Below are 24,966 nucleotides of genomic sequence, written 5' to 3' on the forward strand. Positions count from 1 at the left end.
CAGAGGAAAGGACGGAGCACCCAGTGCCTCTCACAGGACGCTGGGTGGCCTGAAACGTGCAGGCAGTCACAGCGAGGGGCCTTTAAAGCTGTTCCAGCCAGACATCCGTCTGTGCTTCCCACCCTTGTACAGCATCCAGTGTTTCTACCAATGCGAGACTCACTAGCTGCCAAGGCAACTCACTCCGTTTTTGAAGCTCTAACTGTCTGCAGGCCATTATTTATAAGCAGTTTTTTAAAAAAGAAAAACGTTGCTACTCATTGGCCCAAGTTCTTTCCAATAGACCAATTTACTTCTTTATCGAGTGACTGGCTTTCAAATACTTGAAGACATTTATTGGACCTGATTGTGTTCATCAGGGCAAGTGGGGCTGCCGCTCCTTCCCTGGGGGTCTGGGGGGGCAGCTCACTGTGGTCGTCTGCCCTGCCCTGGGGACAGCGCCTCACTAGGGTTGAATCCCAGGAACAGACTGGTTGGGTCCTTGACAGGATCATAAAATCAGCGAAGGCATCCCTTTGTCCCTCCTCCGTTGTCCCCCTCCAGGTGTCTGGTGCACTCTAGTGTTCCTTCTGCTCTTAGCCTCTCTGGAAAGAATCTGATCAATTGGTTCATGCTGAGATAGAGATGGCTAATAAGGCTTAAAGTTTCTCCCCAGGGAGACAAAGAGACAAAGAGGGAAGCTCTGAATGGTGAAATTTCTGGCCTCAGGGAACTGGTTGAGGGGGAGAGCTTTGAGGACAGGTCTTTCCTTGCACTTCTGGAAACAAGCCTCCGTGCCTGGGCAGTGGGCGCCCCCGTATGCTCGCAAGGTCAGCCTAGGGCACCATTCACCTAGTCAGAGCCCACTCTAGGCTGGAGGCCAAGGAGGAGGGGCTGGGGCACGGACAGGTGGCTGGGGGCGTGCCCATTTTGTCTGGCTTCCTTACAAAGTCCTCTCTGTCTCAGTCCCTCTAGGTTCTACCCTGTGTCCCGTAGGGTCCCTGAGTATTACAGCCCCTACTCCTCCCAGTACCCTGATGATTACCAGTACTACCCGCCAGGGGTACGGCCCGATAGCATCTGCTCCATGCCGGCCTACGATCGGATTAGCCCACCCTGGGCCCTGGAAGACAAGCGGCACTCCTTCCGGAATGGAGGCGGCCCCGCCTTCCAGCTGCGTGAGTGGAAGGAGCCTGCCGGCTATGGGCGGCAGGATGGCACCACCTGGATCCCCAGCCCCTCCCGGCAGCCTGTCTATTATGATGAACTGGATGCTGCCTCCGGCTCCCTGCGCCGCCTGTCCTTGCAGCCCCGTTCCCACTCTGTGCCCCGCTCGCCAAGCCAGGGGTCCTACAGCCGCGCCCGCGTTTTCTCCCCCGTCCGCTCACCCAGTGCCCGTTTCGAGCGGCTGCCACCTCGCAGCGAGGACATCTATGCTGACCCTGCTGCCTATGTGATGAGGCGATCCATCAGCTCCCCCAAGGTGAGCTACCAACCTTCCCCTCCTTCCTCAGCCCCTGAGATCCCCCGGAAGCCTAAGACCATCTGCTGAGAAGAGGTGGAGATGCAGGGGCATCTGGGGACATGGGGTCACTGGGCTGTGTCAGCAGGACCAGGGATGCTGCCCAGGGGAAGCCACTGGCCCTGTGGTTCTGTCCGTAGGAGAGCTGCCTGGGGGATTTGCCTGTACCAGGAGCCCTAATTCTATATAAGAGGACAGAGAGGGTTCTATCTTTTCAAATCTTGAGGACCTGGACAGATCATTGCAAGGATATTGCAGTGGTTAAAGGCTGTCCATTTTAGTTTGAAATCTGCTCTGGGACAGGTTACAAACATCCCTAACCTTGAACTTCAGTTGGTGGGGAAGTCCATATCCCAGCTGGACCCCCTCACCTCTCCAATCCCCTTTCTCTTCCAGTATGATTACCTGGGAGACAGGCGGCCAGTCCCTGCAGGACTGTTCCCCTACAACTACCCACCATCCCCCACGGTCCACGATAAGATGGTACGTCCTCTCCTCCCACTCCACTTCCCCTCAGGACCTCTCCTCCCAGGACGGGGCCAAACTAGGGCAGACGCAGGGATGCTCTGTGCCCGATGCCTGGCCCGTCTGGTCTTTAGCAGCCTCTGGATACCTCCTCCCTCCGGCCTGGACTCTAACCCCAATACGGAGAGTGGTGTCAGTTACCCCTCCTCCTCTGTGACACAGGGCAGAGGAGCAGGGACAAGATCTGGAAGCGTGAAATGTCCCCATTCTCTCAATCTCAGAACAACTCCTCTCCAGCATGCAGAGGGGCTTGGACAGGGGGCTTAGGCTATGGGCTGGGAAGAAAAGTTAAGCTAGAGCTCCCAAAACAGGCATGATCTTCTAGTCTTCTTCCCCCTAAGCGTACTTGCTTCAAGCTTGTCCTTGCCTGGAATGTCACTTTGGGGGAAAGAGACTAGAAGTCGGATTGAGGAAGAAAAGATTTTCCATACTGTGTCTTTGCCTACTTTCTCTCCCCTTTCTACTTGTGTCTCTTCTGGGCATTTGTTCTCCTGAGAATTTTTGTCTCCACCTGGAGAACTCGATGCAGATGCTCCCCCTGGGGAGCTGGGGAGAACCACTGGAGCCAACAGGCAGAATCCTTGTCCCCGACGGTCTGTCACTGACCCCTGTCTCTGAGTCTTCTCTGCCGGTGTCCAAACTCTATAGCCAAGACACACAGCAAATGCACCCATCCGTAAACAGTGGATTTTCCAGAAAACTCAGAAAAAGCTCCAAGAAGTGCTGACTAGATGGCTTCAGTGGTGCTTCCCTCTCCCAGGGCAGGGCCAGGCTGACCCAGGAGCCTCGGAGTGTGTCCCTTCTCTCGCTGGGCTTGTCCAGCAGACAACCTCTGTGGCTGCCCGCACCCTTTCCCCCTCCCTTCCCTAGAATCCTGAAGGCCAGAGAGGCCTCTCTTTGTCGCTGTCCAGCTAACTCTTAACTGCTTTGCTTCCTTTTTATTGTTTTCTTTTGTCCTGTTCCTGTTTGTTTGTGTTGCTGTTGGGCCTCGGGCTCCGGGTAGGATGAACTTTTAGACCTTCAATTGCAAAGAAACCTAGAGTATTTGGATCAGCAGGTAGGCAGAGCTGGTGCCCCTTACCATCCCCCTGCCCTCCCTTCATGTCTCCCTGCTCCTCCCCGCCTCCTCATCCCCCATCCATCTGACAACCTTTGTTGGCAAAACCAGGACACAACAAAGTGGCTTATATTTTGGTTTGCACCTTCACACCCCTTCTCTGCAAAGCCCTTTAGGGCAGCTGGGAGTTTCCTGGGGAAAGGAGAATTGTAAATTACCACATGAATAATTAATGTCACCGCCTATTTGTTCGACCCAGATGGAACTGCCCCCACGGGGCAGGCGGGAATTTGCATTTTTGCTGGATAGAGTTGCAGAGACAGGGAGGAGCTCTGTGCTGCGCCCTAAGAGGCTAAGGATTTAGTTCAGCCTGAATCTGGGAAATTAGCCTATCCTATTCCACAGGTTGTGGTTAAACTCCATATTTTGTAAGCGAAGGACCACAGACCTGCCCTCCAATGATTTTTAAAATTATGGTAATTTAGTGTATATGTCAGTTCCTCTGCAAAGTTCTTTTGTATACACGGCTCATGTTTTCCTGAGAACTCAGTGCTGTAGGCAGAGGGAATGTCATCAATCCAGTGTTACAGATGAGCATCCTGAAGAGTCAATGAGTGTCCCCATGTGATGAAAGCAGTCGGCTGCCTGGGCTCTCACCTTTGGCTACCTTGCCTTTTGAGACTAAGGAGGCTGTGATACTGGGTTTAGACAGGCCAGGGGTCAATATGCTGGGCAGTTTATATGAGCACATACTCATATTCAGATCTGTGCTACAAATCATGGGGGACCTGGATGTGTACCAGATCCAGGTGGAGGCAGCCTGCGGTGGTGGAAATAATAATGTTAGTAATAATAATAATAATAGGGGCAGCAGTGACCGTAACTGGATGCTTCCTCCATGCCCTGCACTATTCTAAGCATTTTACAGATCCTAACCTTTATAACAACTCTGCAACGTAGGTATTGTTATTATCCCCATTTCGTAGGGGATATGATGAAACTAAAGCCCAGAGAGATCAAATAACATGCCAAGGACACACAACCAGTGAACAACAGAGCCTGGAAATGACTCTGAGCTTTTGACTCAGCTTACAGCTGAGGAAACATCTAACATGTGAAGAAGCTGGGGTTGAACCTCATCAGGATGATTCTGTGCTCTGAACATTGTAGAGAGAACCAGAAACTTGATATCAGAGGACATGGCTGCAACTGCTGGTGGTTCTAGTCACAAGCCATGTGACCGTCATCTCACAGGGTCTTGGTGTCTCAGTGAGGTCATCCTCATGGGAGCCCTTGGGTTCTGGGAAGCATGATATACACATTTTAATCAGCGGTGATGGCTCCTGGCCCTCAAGATCATTGCATTTTAGTCCCAGAAGGAGCATGTGGTGTTGACACCGTAAGCATTCTAGTCCATGGGGGGATGACTCCCGGCAGGCCTTCCTCCCCGCAGCCCATCCACACTGCTGGCTTTCCAAGCATTCAGTGCAGATGGCAGGGCCCCTTCCTGGGGGCTTCTGCCCTCACAGAGGGGCTGGGGGCTTCAGAAATAACCTTTCAGAGGACCTCTTCCTAGATAAACGATAATACTCTTAAAAGGCAGTCTTGTATGATAAGAAGAGTCCAGAATGTAGTCAGACACTGCACTCTAGTTCCAGCTGGGCCATTTACAGGGATTTTTTTTTTTTTAAACCTTGGTCTCTCTGGGTCTTTGTTTTCTCAATCATGAGACGGACATTGTAGGACCTGCCCTTTCTACCTCACAGAGTTATTGGGAGAGTCGAGTGAGAATGTATATGAGAGCACTTTGGCAGGCATTGATGAGGGCTAGTGATTGCTACTATGATTATTTTATTGTTCTTTTTCTTCCAAAACTCAAAAATATTAATTGACCACCCTTGACCCCAGTGCTGTGTATAAGGTACTGGGTTAGGTGCTTTCTCACAAAGTTTCTCTAACGTTCTGGAGAGACAGAAGGTGGCACACAGGAATCCTCCTAGAGGCAAGGCCCACATGGGCTGAACGATCCTGAAAGCCATAGCATGTGTGGGGGCAGGCCAGGGTGAGAAGACCCCTGCTTCCTTTATTGTTTTTAGATCTACTGGTTGGGGAAGGAATGAGATCTGTGGGTGGCCAAGAAGAGCCTGGGCCTCCCTTGCCCTCTCAAAGCCTGATGTGTTGGTACATCTGCCTTGTCCTACACACATAAACATAAACACCACACACGGGACACAGGTATGACACACAGGCAGCAAACATACACATACCACATACAATCACACATACACCACACTGGCACACCCCGTACACAATAAACACAATCTCATTCACACACACACACACACACACACAGACACGCACATGCGCGTGCACAGGCTCTAAGGAGATAAGGACTGACTTGAGTTCAGATCCTTACAGAAAAGGTGGTTGATGTACTGTTGACTTTTAACCATTTTGCAAAGATTCAACCTCATATTACAATTGCTCTTTTAAAAGCCTTTTAAATCACACTTTATATCATAGAAAAAATTCCCAACTGGGCTAAAGAAGTAGCAAAATCAGATCCTAGGAAAGCCTTCTAAAATGCTCTAGAGCCTGTGAATGGGGGTGGAGGGGTGCCCCTCGCCCTGTCTACAGCGCACAGAAGCAAGGCTGCTTTGGGGCTGCCGCCTAAGCAGGACAAGAGGGAAATAAATACGTGTGGGTCCAACAAAGATTGGGAAGACAAGGGCAAAAAACGTGGGGGTTCCCTGAACTGTGACCTGAGAAGATCTGCCCTAAGGTGTCTCCGTCCCTTCCCTTACTCACTGCCCCTCCCCAAGAAGCTTTTCCTGCACAACTCCCCTCTGTCTTCTGCCTCCTCCTGGAGATCAATTGAGTTAAAGGGACATAGCCAAGGACACTCCCTAATATGTTTACATTTGATGCTATCACACTGGAACCAGTGGGGGAAATGATGGCATTCCTGGTTGATTTGGTTGGCTCGTCCTCCCTCCCTCCCTGTCCGTCTCCCTCACCTTTCCTCTGTCTCCTTCTTTTTCATCTGGCAAATAGTCTTTCCCCCTCCATGTTCCTGATGATCCTTGAAGCATAAGGATAACATGTTGGGAGAGCCGTGTTCCGATCTCTGGTGTCCCTTTAACGTGGCTTCCTTGCTTTGGCCTCCTTGTTTGCTCCCTGGCGCCATCCCAGATTGGCATGGATGCTACCAGCCCAGCTCTGGAAACCGTGTTTAGCAATCCTTTCTACTCTAGAGCAGAGGTGGGCAGGGTTTGGGGAGAGAGACCTGTGCCTTCCCAATGTGACGGCCCATCCAAAGAGCGGGTCACATTTTCTTTAAAGTGGTTTCATTTAGTTCAGATTTTGGGAGATCGGACTTTCCAACTGCCTGTGTGGTCTTTGACCAAACCAGTGTGAGAAATGAGAGCTGGTCCAATGGGATGAGACCCACCACACTCAGGCGCCCTGGGGAGGTGTCACTGGGCTGGGGCCTCTTCAGAGCCACAAGCGAGGGCACAGTGGCCTCCCAGCTCCCTTCTGTGGGCTTTCCTCAAGGGCAACTTCAGTGCGGGTCCTGAGATGGAGTTCACAAGGGGTGAGTGATGGGCAAGGCCAGGCAGAGGATGCTGGAGGCCTCAGGAGGAGCTGTCCTTTCCTGTTTCCTGGAGAGCAAGCACAGGCGGGCGTGGGGAGACACCTCTCTGTGGGTCTGAGTTTGAATCGTCTGTTCCTTCCTCTGCTGCAGATGAGTGAGAGTGAGACTCTCATCAGTATGGTGAACCGCATGGTGGAGAACTCCTCCCCCAGGGCCCAACTCTTCATGCAAGTAAGACCTCTGCCTGGCAGCATGGTCCCTGTCAACACCATTTTTCAGCTGCTTGTGCATGGTCGAGTCTACCCATCAGGGATGAGTCCACTCCGCCTGCTCACCTGCCAGGCCTCATCTCCCAGGCTCAGCCTGGCCTCCCTCCTTTATTTTCACTGTATCTCCTCCATTCTTCACGTTCATGGGTGAACCCAGGCCCATTTCCCAGACCATCAAAATAGCCAGCACTGACATCTCATGCCATGCCAGCGATCGCAAAGCTGCTTTTTAACGTTCAGGACTTCTCTTTCATGCTTGGTATCTTTTTAACAGTTGTTGGGGTGAAGGGCACGAGGGGTGTGATATGGAACCGTCCAGTGACGGAGTTGTGTAGAATGTGCTACGGTTGCTGCACGTGTCACCAAAGGCAGGCGCCTTTGCTGGACTGAGAGACACTTCTGGTTTAGGCACAAGCCCTGGGGCTGGCGTTCAATCTAGTAGGGTGGTCATTCTCAAATTCTTCCAATGCTCATTCTGTTCTCCCAGGTCTTATCCTTATCAAAAACAGCCAAGACTTCACTGTTGTTCTCGTGGTTGTTACCAGTAAGCCATTTGGGCGCTACACAGCCCTGGAGTCCCTCTTGGCAGTAGATTTTAGACCTTAGAGGAGAGGAGATACAGAGCACGAGTGAGCAGCATCTCCGCCTCCAGAATCAGCCCAGGACAGTTGGGACGGAGCTTAGGCCGGGCTGTCCCACGCTTTCCAGCCAGGGGGCAGAGCCCTAGCTCAGCCCAGGTCCCCAGAACAGATGCTACCTGAGGTGATGGGGCTGTGGTCGGTGGCAAGAACGGAGCAGGACCGTCAGCGCTCCCGTCCCTGCGTGCCCTGCCCGGGCTGTGTCCTCTGCCGTGGTAACCGGCCTCCTGTTCCTGCAGGTCCCTCCATACCCAGAAGTGTTCCGGGACAGCCTCCACACCTACAAGCTAAACGAGCAAGACACAGATGTAAGAGCAGCTCTCCCGCTCCCTCTGTCCACTCCAGCCCCTCCCGCTGCCCTCCTCCTCCTCACTCTCCTCCGTGGGGGCTTCTCCTCCGTCCATCTCTCATCTTCTGTGGCCCTTCATACATTTGATTCCTGTCCTCTCTCACCGCAAAGACAGCATTCTGCCTGGGGCTCCTCTCGTCCTTACCACTCACCCCTACCTCCCACCATGGCTGTGTGTGTTTCTCCACTGAGTTCGAGGCCCTCTTATCTACAGCGCTGGCATGTGCTTCCTTCAGGAGCACAGACTTTGTTAGGAGGTAGAGCATGTAGTCCCCAGGTGCCTGGAAAGAAGAACGAGGCCTGGCTCCACCCTCGGGGAGCTTCTGGGCAGTGGGAGGCCCAGGTAGCAGCAGGTGGCAGCACAGGATTCCTATGCTGAGCTGGACTGTGACAGGGACTGCAGGAGGGCGGGGCGGGGGGACCACGTGGGCTGGTGGAGGCCGGGGACAAAACAGGTGGCACGTGAGCTGGGCCTTGAAGTAAAGGGCCCAGAGGACAAGATTTGGCCCACCAGAAAGTAGCCAAGGGGGTATTTGAGGAGTGGCAAGGATAAAGGTGTGGACGCAGGAAAGCACAGGTCTTCCCAGAAGACAAGTTTGGCCTAACCTGCCTTGCCTGGGTAGCAGATCTGCCCAGCAGGCAGGGGAGACGCTCTGTACAGGCAAGGACCAGACCTCAGAGGGAGCCACCGTCAGCCATCCTGAGACTCTGGAAGGAGGAGGGGAGATCAGGGTCCTGTGGGACTAGGGAACCAGTTTACATTGTTCAGGGGTTTTGCTAAGACTGTTGTTCAGAAACCGGCCTACGCCTCTAATTCATACACACCTGGAGGCCTAGGAGGTGAGGCCGTGTTATCTCCTGAACCCCCTGTGAACTGGAACCCCAAGAGGATGGGAGTGCAGAAGCTGAACATTTGGCTCTCAGCCCTCTCCCCTCTCAAGCTGACTCGCTTCCTCAGAGAATAAATTTGTCTCCCCTCCCAATGGGTCTTTGGAGAGTCCCCCAAGGTGAAGACCATCTTCCTGTTCCCAGGAGCCTCCAAGGTCAAGGTGAAGGCCCAGGGTTCCTTGGCAGGGGAGAGGAGGTGGTATCCAGAGGCCAGGCCCTGCCAACTCAATTCCCAGGTCGCCATCAAACTGTGTCCTTCACTCCCTTCTTTCTCCCTCCCTTCCCCCCTGGGGCCCCCAGAAGCTGCTGGGCAAGTTGTGTGAGCAGAACAAGGTGGTGAGGGAGCAGGAACGGCTGGTGCAGCAGCTCCGAGCTGAGAAGGTGAGAGCCGTGGGGTGGCCCTGAGTGGGGCAGACGGGGGGCTGGCCCAGAGAGGGTGTGGGTTGCTATCTCCATCCTGACTAAGCTGATGAAGCTTTGCCCCTCCTTAAACTTCTGTCCTGCCCTTGATCAGACCTGCTGAAGCTCTTCTGGGGACCTTAGCCAGTGTGAGGGAAACCTGCACTAAGCTGCCGGGTTGAACCCCTAGGGCTCAGGCCTCTGCTGCTGAAAGCCTGGGAGAGGAGATATCAAGGCCGCTCATAGCCATTCCCCTGCCTTTCTTCAGGAGAGCCTGGAAAGTGCCTTGATGGGGACCCATCAGGAACTGGAGATGTTTGGAAGCCAGCCTGCCTACCCAGAGAAGCTGCTACACAAGAAGGAGTCGCTGCAGAACCAGCTCATCCACATCCGGGTGGAGCTGTCTCAGGCAACCACGGTAACCTGGGAGCTGGGTGTGTGCTCCCACCCTGGTCAGCACGTGCACAGGGGAGCCACCCTCCCAGCTGTGCTCCTCTAATTCCTTTTCTCCTCTGACGGTGAGAGCAGGGTGCTGTCTGCGAGGGGCATAAACAAAGACCTTAACGCTGCCTTACAAAGAGGCAGCAGGTGTGCCAGCCTGCTCATCCCATTGAGTCTCCACCAGGGAGACTGGCTTGTTTCCCACAAGCCATATCTGCACCAGGATTCATTCAGGACAAAGTGAAGTTGAGGGCCACTTATTCCCTTGGCTGCTCTAACAGCTTTGCTGCCCACCTTTTCCTCTCCCCTGGAGAACCAGGATACCGGCAACATGCCACCCTGGTTACTTCCCAGTAGGCACGGGGCAGACCCTCTGACACAGAGAGCAGCAGCAAAAGCCCCAGGAAAGTGTGGCCCAGAGGGAGGAAGGTCTCTAACCTCCAGGGAACAGGCACCCCCAGCCCTTTCCTTTTTTACCCTCTACTCTCTATCACCCGATCTGGGGAGAACAGGAGGGGTGTGAGAGTGAGATTCGCCCCTTTTGGCCTGCCTGCCATCCAGAGAGGATTCCGCTTTCTCTCTGTTTGGGCGTGCAGTAGGCTGGGCTGTTGCACCTCCTAAGAGGCCAGTGTTTGGCTGTTCAGAATGTCTCGGCCCTGTGCCCTCTCCCATCCCTCTGCATCGTCCTCCCTGATCTGCCGGACCCCAGGTACCCGGGCCCCAGGCCCTGAGGCAGGATGAGGAGGGGCGGTTTGACAATTGCAGCTTCTCAGTAAACCCTCCCCTTGCAGGCCCTGGCGAACAGCACCATGGAGTACGAGGGCCTGGAGGCAGAGGTCTCTGCCCTGCACGACGAGCTCTGGGAGCAGCTCAGCTTGGACCTTCAGGTGAAGAGGCCCACAGGCAGGCGGGGCTGCTGTGTGCTTCAGGCCCTCCTTTGTCATTTTGGCTGAAAGAGACCACGGTGGCTTCCTTTCTTGCTTTAGAAATTTCAGAGACTTACGACCAGGAGTTGGTCCTGAGATGAAAGACAAGGTTCAGGGCCTCTTAAAACAGACTCTGAGTTTCAGGGTGAAGATAATGTGGGATCGTTCTTTAGTTCCATCAGATCACGGGGGAAGAAGAAAAGTTGAAGCATGGGAGACTTTAACAGATATATGAATGTAAACAAGATCATGATAAATACAAATCTCTCTCACGACATCAGAAGAGTACGCAGTGTGGGAGCCATCCACCGGGGAATTTTTAGGCGGGAAAGAGGCCTTTCCTTCTGGGATGGGTCAAAAACACTCTGCCTGGAGGCAGGAGGATGGACATTCTTCTTCTTTTCCTTCCTCTGTCTTTTCTCTTCCCAGGCTCTGCCCCTTCTCTAGCTCGCTTTGCAAGCCCTGTCTCTCTGATGCTGTTAACACCCTGGTTTCCCCCATTTTCCTCCTGTTTCCCTCCTGGTAACAAAACTTACCACCCAACCTTGCAGCTTGTCAGGTTAGGTTAGCCTCTGGACCAGAGGCCCTAAATGCCACCATGTTCTGTGGGCAAGCCTCACTTTCAACGCAAACATTTTGGGAGGTAGGATAGCGCCATGGTCAAGAGCACCAGCTCTTGAGACCAGATTCAGATGGTGGCCACACTGCTTACTAACAGATGGTCTTGGGCGTGAGCCTCTTCGCCTCTGAAGTGGAGACAACTGCTGTCCTTGCCTCATAGAGGTGTTGTGCAGCCACAGTGAGTTCATGTGTGCAAAGCACTCAGCACAGTGCCTGGTATAGGCAGGCAGGGTGGGGTGGGGGGCAGCGGGGCGGGGAATGTTAAATAAAAGGTAGCTATTATTTTTCAAAGAGTGGACACTGTAATTGAGTAGAATTCATGCATATCAAACAGTCCCACAGATTGTGAAACAAGACAGTAAACCAGAAGCTCTTGCCCCTGGAAAACAGGCCACCATCAAGTGTCCACCTAGAGGGGCGTTCACTCCAAGACCACCCTGAGCTCCCCTGGGTGGGGGGCGGAATCAGAGGGACAGGTTCTCACTCTCTTCGTTCTGAGGCCACATGTTCGCCTAAAAGTGCTCTTTGCTGTGATGACACAGCCCTCTCCTCCTGCAATTCCGGAAGCCGAAGAGGCAAAGGCTGCCCATGAGAAAGATGAGTGTGCTAGAGGGATGTGTGTGTGTACATGAGCTCCCCCCGGGACACTCCTTGGTAGCCACTTCCTTTGACCTGCTCTCTGGCTGTTTCAGAATGAGGTGCTCAACCGACAAATCCAGAAGGAGATCTGGAGGATCCAGGATGTGATGGAGGGGCTGAGGAAGAATAACCCATCCCGGGGCACAGACACAGCCAAGCACAGAGGTAGGCGCTCTGTCCACCAGCCTCCTGGCTCCTGGCCTCACCAGAAAAGCCTCCAGTGTCTCTGGTCTCCATCCCACACCTGCCAACTCATACCTCTTCAGGCCCTCACACTGTGCTCAGAGCCAGTCAGGGCCTTCTCAGGGCTCCAGAAATTTCCCCCTGCCCAGAATAGACCAGATATACCAATGAGAGATGCTGTTGCCCTGATACTCTAGATTCCTCCCCAGAACAGGTCAAAGAGCACCTGTGCCTTCCCAGCCCCTAAGCCCATGGGCCCACTGGTGATCTGAGACCATGACCTTAGTGTCTTCCTTCAGCCCAGGGACCTTGGGCTGGCTTTCCGTGACACCTTTGAGGTAGTGGTGTCATTTCCATCCGTTATCTTTTCCTGCCCAGCTCACCTCTCAACAGCCAACCTGTGAGCCAGCCCGTTACAAGTCCCTTCAGCAGGCCCAGGTGGCCCTGAGACCCGAAATCCTCCCCTGCCTTCTCCACCTACAGAGCCCAGCCACACTCCAGGCCACACCCCCGCCCCCTCCCTCATCTCCCTCCTCTTCTGTCTCCCCAAAGGAGGACTTGGCCCCTCAGGCACCTACAGCTCCAGCAGCCCCGCCAGCCCTCTCAGCTCCACCAGCCTCACCAGCCCCCTGAGCCCTTTTTCATTGGTGTCCGGCTCTCAGGGGTCCCCCACCAAGCCCGGGTCCAATGAGGTAAGCTGAGATCACGGAGAAGAAGGTGGGTGGGGGAGGGAGGACTAGGTCCTCACTTGCCTGAAATGATACAAATTCTGTGCCCATCTCTTCCCCAGAGGCCTCCAGTCGTAGTGCTTCATCTCTGTCTAAGGTAGTCATTCTCACACCCAGTCTGGTGACCCTCCCTCCAGACTTCTCCTTTACTTGTTCTCGTCTCCAACTGTCATCTTTAGCTGCATTTCAGAGAAGTCTTCCTGAGCACCAGGATGGTTAGCAGAGACACCAAACACTTAATAGGAATTTAAATCTAGGATTGTTCTGCGGGTGAGAGGGCTGAGGGTTGGTGTGGGGGGACATTTGCCTAGTCAGTCAATCAGCAAGTGTTTTCTGAGGCTCTACTCTGGGCAAGGGATGGTATGAGACCCTCTCAGAAGGATGCCTGAGGGCCTTCACCGCACCCAGTGTCCATTGGGGACCAAGACCCATTCACAGTGAACAACCCTCCTCTGGAACGTGGTGGCATATGTCTCAATACTAAGCCACGTGGTTCAGAGTGTAAATGTTCTGATGTTCCGAAGAGAGGGTGGAGCTTAAACTGGGCCATGAAGCATTGGGACAGGTAGAGGAACAAGGGAAAGGCATTACAGGCTGGAGAGCTGGCAGAAGCAAAGGTACAGGGGAGGGGTGTGCCCAGTGTGATGGGGAGACAAGGAGGAGAGAGCTTCAGAGAAAATGGGGGACCAGTGCACAGGTGGGGGCTCAGTAGAGGAGGGCCTTGTAGGCCAGGCAGGGTTAGCTCTGGAGGTGGAACTCCATCCAGGCGACGGGTGGGCGTTTGGTGGTCCAGGGCCCTGCCCCAGGCTCCAGCAATGTTGTCGTCTGCCTCTGCTAATGCTCTTTTCTTCTGCTCTCACAGTGGCTGCTCTTGTTCCTCCTAATGCTCTGGCTTCTCTCTGCCTCAGGAATCTGGCCCCCCGCGGCCTCCCCTCCCCAAAGCCTACGTCCCCCTGGAGTCTCCTCCCACCGTGCCTCCACTCCCTAGTGAGAGCCGCCTCTGGCCATACCCCAACTCCCCTTCCTGGCACCGCAGTGGCGAGACAGCCAGGGGTCAGGTACCCAACACCCTTGGGTCCTGGAGGGCAGGGACGGAGGGAACGGGGCCCGGCAGGAGACCAAGTCATTGTCCCCATTCCAGTATTAATTTTCCCACAGCTCAGCTTCTACTGGCCCTCTGTCAGACTCTGGGATAAGCAAAGGGATGGTTGAGACCCTCATACTGGTCCTCTTTCCCCTTTTTGCTTCCTGTGGACAATGAAAACCTGAGTTGCTGCCCTACCCCGTGGCAGCCCATGGCTATAGGTGGTGGGTTATGCCCCACTCCCTACCAGCATGACCAGACGATGGAAGTCCAGTGACACCCCCCCACCCCCCACTGGTGCCATTCCAGTCCCTTCCTGCCATTGTCCACCTCAGACCCCAATCCTCCCATGCTCTCCCTCTCCCCTTGCCTGTGTCTCTGCCTTGTCTATGTCCTCTGAGTCTCATCAGCCCCTGAAGTGTAAGGATACAGACCCTTTTCTCCCCTGTTCTGGCTCCTTCTCTCACCTGGATCCCTAGCCAAGATCCAGGAGAAATATGCAGTTAGGCTTGGAAGAGGTTGCATGGTGAGTAGAAAGACTCCTAAAATAGGCTCACAACCCTTGAGGGTCTGCCTAGTGAGGTGGGCAGAGCAGGTATCACTGCCTCGGTTTTACGGACAAAGAAAGGTGATAGGACTTACCCATGCTCTGTAGTTGGGCCAGAGCTGGAGTTTCTGACCTCTGGTCTAGTCTCTCTGTACTCCCCTCACTGAGACTTAGATTCTTCATCCCCGTGGGAGGGGATGGCTCAGATGATGTCTGAGGTCCCTTCCTAGTCACATGATTCTGTGAGACCACAACCCAAATGCCCTTTTCCTTCCCACAAAGCTCATCTTGTTCTTTTGCTCAAGTCTTGGGTGGGATCCCAACAGAATCCACAGATATCCTTGGCCTTGTAGCCCCTTCCTCCAACCATTCCTCCTCTGGCTCACAGCAAGTCTGTGCTTTTCATGTTTGCCAGAAGGACTGGTTGGGCTCAGGGATCTCTCTGATGGGCCTCAACGGAGGCCCTCTTGGAGGCCCTGAGCCCTCATTCCCCAAGAGGACCACACATTGGCCAGTCTTAAGGTGGCATGGGTGGGAGGCTCCAGTGCATCCTTGCCCACTTCCCAGCTGGCACACACAGTTTCCCTGCCCCATGTTTTTTCAAATGTTTGCACTCCCACCACTGCAAAGCAAAGAAACACCACCAGGGACCAAATTCTCGGTGGTCACTCTAGCACCATCCATCCGTCTTCTCATCCCTTCTCCCTAGCCCAAGGCAAGCTATGAGCAAAGCAAGAAAGACCCCCACCAGACATCACCCCTGGACACCACTAGAGACGTCAGCCTTGTGCCCACCAGGCAAGAGGTGGAAGCAGAGAAGCAGGCAGCTCTCAACAAAGGTACTTCCTGTTCCATCCTCCCCTGGAAGTGAGGCTAAGGGTCAGGGAAGAGCCCAGAGAGGTGCTCGCTCACCTCCAAGGAGGTGCTTCCCCACCTGGGCCTCTCACCTCCATGGAGGGCGGGACTGAGCCTCTCTGAGAAGCAGGCTGCCCTGTGTCCCTTTTTATGGGACCCACTGGCTACTGTGTCTCCCTGCAGTTGGCATTGTGCCCCCTCGGACAAAGTCACCCACTGACGAAGAAGTGACCCCATCAAGGGTGGTGAGGAGGAGTGCCAGCGGGCTCACCAATGGACTCTCCTCCCGGGTGAGTGTACGCCCGCAGGCTCCGAGAGCTTGTGCAGTCCTGAGCTGGGCTGGGAGCCCAGGGGCCTCCGTGTGTCCACCTATCTGTCACTGTTCAAGAAACCCAGGGCTAGAAGGAGGAAGGTAGAACAAGAAGGAAGAAGCCAAGCGGAGGAGTTCTCCTTCAGGGAGACAAGGAAGCTCTACATAATAAAGATATAAGAATATTTAACAAAATTATTGTAATGTGCCAGGGATGAAATACAAACGCAAAAGTCAGTGGTCAGAGTCGAATGTCCTGACCAGAGGCACCGTGTTAGTTTCCTGGGGTTTCTAGGAAGTTAATTAAACACCACAAACTTGGTGACTTAAGAATAAGAAGCTTATTCCCTCACCGTTGCAGAGGCCAGCAGTCCAGAATCAAGGTGTCCGCAGGGTTGGTTCCTTCTGGAGGCTTGAGGGAGCCTCCATTCCATGCCTCTCTCCTGGCTCTGGCTGTTGCTGGCAATCTTTGGCTTGTAGACGCACCCCCCACCCCCCCGCCCAACTGCCTTCTCCACCTTCACATCACCTTCTACTCTACGTGTCTTCTTTTCTTCTGTTTCTTATAAGGACACCCATTGTTCGATTTAGGGCTCACCCTAATTGAAGGTGATCTCATCTTGAGCTCCTTAACTTGATTACATCTGCAAAGACCCTATTTCCAAATATTTCCATTCACAGGTACTGTGGTTAGGACTTGGCTATACCTTTTGGGGTCCATTCTTCAACCCATTACAGGCAGGCTTCCCAGAGAAGGGAAATTTTAAGGGATTAAGGCAGATGAAAAATCTGGGTGGGGGGGCGAGGCACCAGTCAGAGCCCCGTTCTCCCACTACAGCAGGAGCGCCCCAAGAGTGCTGTGTTCCCTGGCGAGGGCAAGGTCAAGATGAGCGTGGAGGAGCAGATTGACCGCATGCGGCGACACCAGAGCGGCTCTATGAAGGATAAGCGGAGGAGCCTGCAGCTCCCGGCCAGCCCGGCCCCCGACCCCAGTGCCCGGCCTGCCTACAAAGTGGTAACGTCCTCCCAGCCCCCACAGGCATGGCCTGGCATCTGCCAACACTGCCCACGCCCAGGTCCCCACCAGCCTGGACTGGAGGGGTTGCAGGGAGGGAGGAGGTTTTAGTCAGGGAGAGACCAGGAAGGACCCAAGCTGGGTGCCTGGGAGACCTGGGGGATGCTTGTCCCCCACTGGGCAGAGGACATACTACAACAAGTGTTTCCTTTTTTTGTGTTTAAAGAAAAATAACTCACAGAAAGGAATGCGTTGATTATTTTGGCTGAAATGAATTATACAAAATTCAGTTAAGAGAGGTTAGTACAAAATCTGCAACCTAGAAGTAGCCGTCACTTGTTTCTAGAGCATTTCCTATGTGCTTAACATTGGGCTGGGGGGTTACTGAAGGTGATCATCATAGCTCACCATCACATGGCACAATATAAGTCACAATCCCTTTCATGTTATTTCATTTAGTCATTTCAAGGATGCTGGATTAGGAAGTATTACCCCCATTTTAGAGATAGGGAAGCAAAGTCATGAGAAGTTAAGGGATCTCTGGGCCACACAGCTATTAAGTGCAGAGCTGGGAGTAGCCCAAACTATCGGCCTAATTTTTCTTCCCATTAAATTTCAGAAATACAAGAAAAATTATGGCCCATGAGTCCTGCCCTCAAACAGTTTACATTCTAATTGGTGGACTAGAACTTCTAGCCTATGAAAAAATTAGAGATCCATATAAGACACACTGATTCAGTTGCCCAGAATATTATATATGGCACAGGATGTGAACACAGGTACAGCAGGATGGGGACAGAAGACAGTGATGAGATTTCACCTTGGGGCCCTTGTAGGTGAGCAGGCTTTGGACAAGCAGCATGGAAGAAGGGTAGCTCAGCAGTGGGGGGTGGCCAGGTCAGGCATGCTAGGCAGGGACAGTGAGGACACGGGCATGGTTAGGGCTGCCTGGAGGCGTGGGTAGCAGTGGAGGTGCCGCTGGCAGTGGGACAGAGGCCCTGCGTGGTCACGACGGTGCTGCCGCCTAGGTGCGCCGTCACCGCAGCATCCATGAGGTGGACATCTCCAACCTGGAGGCAGCTCTGCGGGCAGAGGAGCCTGGTGGGCAGGCCTACGAGACACCACGGGAGGAGATTGCCCGGCTCCGCAAAATGGAGCTGGAGCCCCAGCACTATGATGTGGATATCAGTAAGGAGGTGAGCAGAGTCCAGGAGGGCCCGGGCAGGGGGAAGCCCAGGAAGGGGTAGAGGCGGTGACCTCGGTCGCTCCACAGCTCTCCACCCCAGACAAAGTCCTCATCCCTGAGCGGTACATTGACCTGGAGCCTGACACTCCCCTGAGCCCAGAGGAGTTGAAGGAGAAGCAGAAGAAGGTGGAGAGGATCAAGACGCTCATTGCCAAGTCCAGGTAACAGGCCTTGGGGTGAACCTCCACTTCCTCTACCCACCCTGGCTCCTAGGGCACCTGGGGCACTAGTGCCACTGAATCCAGTGCCTGGACTCATGCGGTTGGGGTTCCCGAGCCTCCCCAGCAGAGGGCTAAGGGAAGCAGTGGTTCCAGGCAGCGGACCGGGCCCAGGCATGTGGCAGGGCTGGTGACGCTGCCATCGGTGCCAAAAAGACCTGCTGGGCTCGCGCACGTGCTGTCGTCAAGACAAACTGTTGGGTTGCCCTCTGGTGACGTCTTTTCCCTGTCAAGCCTGCCCTACATAGTCACTTGACCCTTCTAGTTCATTTCTAAATGGTGCAGGTAGGGGTCCCAGCACGTGTTTTGCTAGGGTCCCACTCACCCCAGCGGACAGGCTTGCTGGGAACCGGAGCCTGCATGTTCACAGGCCCCTGGATCCCTGCCAACCTCAGTCTGCAGGCCCCCCGAGCCAGTCGGACCATCCCGTCCCCGCCTCCATCTCTGTGTGTCTGTGCCTCTTTAGTATGCAGAACGTGGTGCCCATCGGCGAGGGGGACCTTGTGGACGTGCCCCAGGACTCAGAGAGCCAGCTGCAGGAGCAGGAGAAGCGGATTGAAATCTCCTGTGCCCTGGCGACCGAGGCCTCCCGCAGGGGCCGCATGCTGTCTGGTGAGAGGGGCTGGGCCTCGCTCCGCCAGGGAGACCGGCTGACCAGGCGTAGGGGAGGTAGTGCAGTGCGGCAGAGGGCCAGGGACAGAACAGGGAGATGTTCCTTGAGGTCAGAATGAGCCTTATTGAGCGCCAGGGGCTGTGCTAGTCTCAGGGGGTGCAAAGGGGCCAGAGTTGCTGACATCTGGGAGCTCAGAGCCAGGATGACCTGCCTAGCTGCTGGATAGAGGAATGGCCAGAGGCCATGCGGGGAGCACAGGGAACCATTCTACCTGGGCAGGTCCAGGAAAGGCCCAGAGAAGAGGCGATAACTGAGCTTGATTGGAAAAGATGCAAGTATGTACCAGTGGTGGAGTGAGGGCCAGGTATTCCAGGGTATTCTCTGACTTCCCATTCGTGCTGCATGCAAATAGCAGGAATGAAAAGGGAAGATGGTACAAGCAGCCAATACAGTCACCACCTTGGCTACTGACCCAAACCCACTTTTCTGCTAAGAAAAGATGAGTACAAGGAACTGACTTCACACTGATACAAAGGCTAGTGGGTCTTAGTGGACACTATGGGGTTGCAGCCAATAGGATTCACTTCCCCTCAGCTTGAGGAGAAGCACCCCGGAATAGAGGAGAATGTCATTGGGAAGAATAGAAGAGACCCTATGAATGGGAGGCTTTGAGGTGGAGGAAGGACAGTGGTTAAGTCATTAAGCATGGGAGACAATATTCCCCCCTCCTGAACACGAAAGGTGCTTGCAGGGAGGGCGCTTCTGAAGGCCAGTCCAGACGAACACCCTGGATGGATGCCAGGCTTGTGATGACTTTGGTTGAGGGGGCAGAGACAGGTTGTGCCAGCCAGAGTTATGGTAGCCTGGGCAACTGGCAGATTAGAATCGTGGCTGGATGCACAGAGGAAGGAATGGTGACTCGGAGGGTTTCAGTGTTTGCTCTTTGAGGCTCCATTTCCTCATCTGTAAACTTCAAATCAAAATACCTGTCTGGTGGTGTGAGGATGGAAACAAGGTGCGCTAAGCACCCAGCACCATGTCTGCCAGCCAGTAACCGCTCAGTAAACGCTGGCCGGCTGTGGTAGCCGTAGTTCTGGTGCTGGTGGCGTTAGTTGAAATAGCAATAGCTAAAGCAGAAATAGGACTGTTTTGTGGGGTTTCTAGCTCTTTTATTTTATTTTATGTTATTTATTTATTTTTGCCGTACGCGGGCCTCTCACCGTTGTGGCCTCTCCCGTTGCGGAGCACAGGCTCCGGACGTGCAGGCTCAGCGGCCATGGCTCACGGGCCCAGCCGCTCCGCGGCATGTGGGATCTTCCCAGACTGGGGCACGAACCCGTGTTCCCTGCATCGGCAGGCGGACTCTCAACCACTGCGCCAGCAGGGAAGCCCTCTAGCTATTTTAAATATGGATATTTTCAGAAACCAGAGGGTTTTAGGCTACAGCAAAGGAGATTTAAGTAAGCTTTAAGGAAGAACCTATTAGCAGTTGGCATATAAATGGACATTAGAATGGGTGGCCAGGGAAAGCCCTTGGAGACACTTCAGAAACTGGCTTTCAGGTGGGCAGGAGTTGAGGGCAAGAGAAGGGATGGCCTTCAGAGAGCCCCATCTTGCAGCCAGAACCGAAGGCAGCAGAACCAGTTTGGCTACAAGGAGGCTTCTGTCAACCGCCCCGTAGTTTACCTGCAAAATGAACTCGAAGGTTCCAAAGATCAAATTCCACACGCTCTGGGCAAAAGGCAACTTCCTATTTCAAGGGTTGGCACGTACAGCACTGTTAAAACTTCCCTCTGCCCTTTCCCCTGTCCCAGCCCCTGGCTCTCTCTTCTATAGCTCCCCCGCCAAAGGTGCCATGAAAACAAAACCCACCCTGGCTCTTCAGATTCCCCCTTGATACACATGGGCTTATATTTCAGGGTCAGTGTGCTGAAAACAAATGGTCACCTTGCTTTTGCCAAGACCCCAACTACTTAAAAAATGGCTGTGGGCCAGACCTCAGACTTAGCCCACTGTCCCCACCACCCCGGCCTATAGCTCAGATTCCCAGAGCTGCAGCTCTGCCAGGCACAGCAGGCACTGTAGGGGGGGGGGAGTGCTGGGCACAGGGGGCATGACGACAGTGCAGCGGGCAAGGGATGTAGTTCGTGCCTGAGTGGGGGTGTGTGGCCTGGATGCTGTGGTCGGTGGCGAGCTTGTGGCAGTTGTTGGTATACCTGGTGTGCAGTATCGGGGAAGATGCGGCAATTTTAAGTTTGTATGTGTGGCGTGATGTCACTGCAGTGTCTGTATTGGGTAATGGTTGTAGATACATATGTGTGGGTGCATATACACGTGTGTTATGTGTGGGTGGAGGGAAAGTTTGAGTACAAATATAGGAGTGTGTCTGTGTGTGCAAAATGTCTATGGGTGTTGAGTGGAGACCCATTATGAGTACAGATGATGTTTGGGAAGGTGTTGACGTGAGTGTACAATATGTGGGTGGAGGTAGTGCTTCTGAATGCACACGTTTACGTGTGATAGGCTTCCTTTGCAGTATGAGGAATGATAGAGTATTTGTGTATACGTCGCGCACAGTGTATGTACTGCACACTTGTGGACACACACCTGTGTGTGCAGGATGGAGAGAGCACAGCCTCATGAATGTACCTGTGACCGATTATGCCTGCAGATGTGGTAGCACGTGTGAACACACAACTGTAATAGGACATCTGTCCAATGCCTATCCATTGCATATGTGAATTTAGTTTGATGGATGTATTCCTAATGTGTTTAGGATTTTTCTGACTTCTTAAAGAGGTTATATTTAGCAATCAATCTTTCTTGCTCTCGCTCATTTAGTATCATTGTAAACGTCCTTATTTTGCTGACCTCTGTGGAAGGGATGCCCTTGGGGGCTGTAATCCATACAGATCTGTTTGTAGCCCTGCTAAATGCTACCAAACTGTTACACTTTTTTTTGGTAATAGATCTTTATTAGAGTATAATTGCTTCACAATACTGTGTTAATTTGTGTTGCACAACAAAGTGAATCAGCCATATGCATACATATATCCCCATATCTCCTCCCTCTTGCATCTCCCTCCCACCCTCCCTATCCCACCCCTCTAGGTCGTCACAAAGCACAGAGCTGATCTCCCTGTGCTATGCTGCTGCTTCCCACTAGCTATTTTACATTCAGTAGTGTATATATGTCGATGCTACTCTCACTTCGCCCCAGCTTCCCCCTCCCACCCCGTGTCCTCAAATCCGTTCTCTATGTCTATGTCTACTCCTGCCCTGCCACTAGGTTCATCAGTACCAGTTTTTGTTTTTGTTTTTTTTAGATTTCATTTATATGCATTAGCATACAGTATTTGGTTTTCTCTTTCTGTCTTCACTCTGTATGACAGACTCTAGGTCCATCCACCTCATTACAAATAACTCAGTTTAATTTCTTTTTATGGCTAATATTCCACTGTATATATGTGCCACATCTTCTTTATCCATTCGTCTGTTGATGGACACTTAGGTTGCTTTCATGTCCTGGCAATTGTAAGTAGAGCTGCAGTGAACATGGTGGTACATGACTCTTTTTGAATTATGGTTTTCTCAGGGTATATGCCCAGTAGTGGGATTGCTGGGTCATATGGTAATTCTATTTTTGGTTTTTTAAGGAACCTCCATACTGTTCTCCATAGTGGCTGTACCAATTCACATTCCCACCAGCAGTGCAGGAGGGTTCCCTTTTCACCACACCCTTTCCAGCATTTATTTTTTCTAGATTTTTTGAAAATGGCCATTCTGACCAGTGTGAGGTGATACCTCATTGTAGTTTGTTTTATTTTTAATAAAGTTATTTTATTTATTTATTTTTAGCTGCGTTGGGTCTTCGTTGCTGCGCACGGGCTTTCTCCACTTACCGTGAGCAGCGACCGCTCTTCGTTGCAGTGCGTGGGCTTCTCGTTGCTGTGGCTTCTCTTGTTGCAGAGCATGGGCTCTAGGCGCATGCGCTTCAGTAGTTGTGGCGCACGGGTTTAGTTGCTCTGTGGCATGTGAGATCTTCCTGGACCAGGGCTTGAACCCATGTCCCCTGGATTGGCAGGTGGATTCTTAACCACTGCGCCACCAGGGAAGCCCCCTCATTGTAGTTCTGATTTGCATTTGTCTAATAATTAGTGATGTTGAGCATCTTTTCATGTGCCTCTTGGCCATCTGTATGTCTTCTTTGGAGAAATATTTTAAAGTTATTATGTCTACTTTTTACAGAAGATTTTCTCTCTTCAGTTATGCCTTATATAGATGTCAGTGGGCCTCTCAATTCCTCTCTCTCTCTCCTGATTTTCCTGTTTCTAATCTCTCATGGGCTAGAAACTCAGCAAGTCAACATATATCAGAATTGTGTATAAATAAGAATAACTGGACTCCAAGGAGCTCTTCAATGAATAAATTGTAAGAGCTTCACTGCATGTACATTGTAACATCTATTTGGCTTCCTTGAGATCTTCCTTGCTTAGATTTTAATTTTTTGACTCTTTTAAAAGTTGAAGTTGCCAGACAACTAACCATTATTTGTGATACGGACATGCACACGAATGTGTGTTTTGAAAGCACTTGTGTATGTATTTGTATGGCAAGTTACAAGTGTGTTGGGTCATGTGCAAGGCACAGGTTCAGAAGTGCCCATACACACACATCTGAGTTATGTGTGCTGAGCAGAAAGGTTTCGTATTGCTGGATCCCATGCACAGACTGTGGATCACTTCCTGTCGGGGAGAGCACTGCGTGTCTTATGTATGTATGTGGGCGTGTGTAGATATGCGTGGGGCTGCATTGGCCCTTTCTCTTGTGCAGAGGCCAGGGAAGGCGATGAGGTCCAGGGTAGGGTGGGAGCAAGGGACTGGGAAGTTCAATGCCAGGATCCCTCTCTTGGGGGAAACACAGTGTGACCCTGGCTGAGGTCTGGTTCTTCTCTGAACCTGAGTGAGGATGTTCTCTCACAGCTGCACCAAGGGTGCACAAGGGCCCGGAGACGGTGCAGAGCTTGTTCCTAACAATACGACTCCCCTTTCCTTGTCCTTCATTTTGCTGTTCTCAACACGAAATAATAATGATAATAGAGTAAAATCTCATTAATTCGAACGTCAGCACTTTAAGGCCTTTAATGATCTGTTTAGGGGTGGATTGGAATTTGCCTTTCCTGGATTGATGAAAAGAGATATCAAGCGACTGTGGGGAATCGTTTCTGAACCCTCCAGCCCAAGTTAACCGACTGGCTTGAAGCCTGTCAGAAACCTCTGTTTGCGTGGAATTTTGATAAACACGGCGATCACTTGGATTGAGTCACTGAGTGAGGGCCTGATGGTTTGGATTAGTGTGATTTTACTGCACTATTAATCATTATCACTAGCGATATCACTGCCTATGAGGTGCCATCCCTCATTCTGTTCCACAGGCGTGGAAAGGTACGTGTATCTCCCGGTTGCAGGGATGGAAGGGGAGCCCTGGGCTCAGAGGGGCTGGGCCTCGCCCACAGTCACACTGGTTCCCAGCAGAGCCTGGGTTGGGCCAGGGCTCCTCTGGGGCCCCTGGAACCAGGCCAGCTCTGCCTCAGCTCGAACAAGTTCCCAAACTCAGCTCTCCTGCTTGCCTCCTGCCTTGCTCCCCCGCACCGCACGGAGGGGGGCCTCGCTTGCTCTGGGCGCCCAACCTCCCTCCTCCCACCCCCGGCCGCCCCTATTCACTTCCCTGTTCATTTCTGTTTCCAGTGCAATGTGCCACCCCAAGCCCTCCCACCTCCCCTGCCTCCCCGGCTCCACCAGCCAACCCCCTATCGTCTGAATCCCCACGGGGCGCCGACAGCAGCCATGCCATGCGGGTCTGAGCTCTGACGTAAGCACTTTTCTACTGTATTTCATCCAGCCCAGGGGGCGGGACCCCTTCCCTCACCCCCACTGAGCCATCTGCACCCTCTTGCTCCATCCGGCACTGCTTCTCCCCTCACCCCAGTGCCCCTTGCCGCTCTTTCCCATCCATCCATCTGCTTGAGCCTGCAAGCGTCCCCACGCAGTGCCGGGCTAGAGCCGGCTGGCAGGGCCGCTTCTTGGATGCTGCAGTCCCAGTGGCTTTGCTTCTCCAGAAGCAGACGGGAACAGAGCTGAGGCCTCTCCTGTCCGCTGAGGGACTGCCCTGACTCCCACCCCTGCACTTCCTGTTGGCCAAGAAGCCTGCCATCTGTTGAGATACACAGCAGTCCTGCCTCAGAAGCCCCCAGAAGCTGCTTGTCCCAGATCTTATTTCTCCCAGACCACTCCCAGATCTTACTGTAAATTAAAATAGC

The 24,966-nt window shown here is 53.0% G+C and overlaps 1 protein-coding gene across 7 annotated transcripts in view; it reads left to right on the top strand.

The window, feature by feature from the left end:
* PLEKHA6 (pleckstrin homology domain containing A6) overlaps positions 1-24,966 on the top strand; it is an 82,246-nt gene that overhangs the window by 53,026 nt on the left and 4,254 nt on the right. For 6 of the 7 annotated variants that reach the window (XM_082612901.1, XM_082612902.1, XM_082612898.1 and 3 more), the window contains 15 exons: positions 946-1,462; positions 1,898-1,984; positions 7,825-7,893; positions 9,123-9,203; positions 9,490-9,639; positions 10,454-10,549; positions 11,902-12,013; positions 12,584-12,723; positions 15,100-15,229; positions 15,429-15,535; positions 16,394-16,570; positions 17,599-17,766; positions 17,844-17,977; positions 18,501-18,646; positions 24,395-24,518. In XM_082612901.1, coding sequence (XP_082469027.1) covers positions 946-1,462; positions 1,898-1,984; positions 7,825-7,893; positions 9,123-9,203; positions 9,490-9,639; positions 10,454-10,549; positions 11,902-12,013; positions 12,584-12,723; positions 15,100-15,229; positions 15,429-15,535; positions 16,394-16,570; positions 17,599-17,766; positions 17,844-17,977; positions 18,501-18,646; positions 24,395-24,510 — 2,230 coding nt within the window. In that variant the 3' untranslated portion in view covers positions 24,511-24,518. The remainder of the gene's footprint in view (positions 1-945; positions 1,463-1,897; positions 1,985-7,824; positions 7,894-9,122; positions 9,204-9,489; positions 9,640-10,453; positions 10,550-11,901; positions 12,014-12,583; positions 12,724-15,099; positions 15,230-15,428; positions 15,536-16,393; positions 16,571-17,598; positions 17,767-17,843; positions 17,978-18,500; positions 18,647-24,394; positions 24,519-24,966) is intronic. The other variant, XM_082612900.1, reaches the window with a different exon arrangement.

The sequence above is a fragment of the Mesoplodon mirus genome (assembly GCF_964341445.2).
Source record: "Mesoplodon mirus genome assembly, chromosome: 3".
Classification (NCBI taxonomy): domain Eukaryota; kingdom Metazoa; phylum Chordata; class Mammalia; order Artiodactyla; family Ziphiidae; genus Mesoplodon; species Mesoplodon mirus.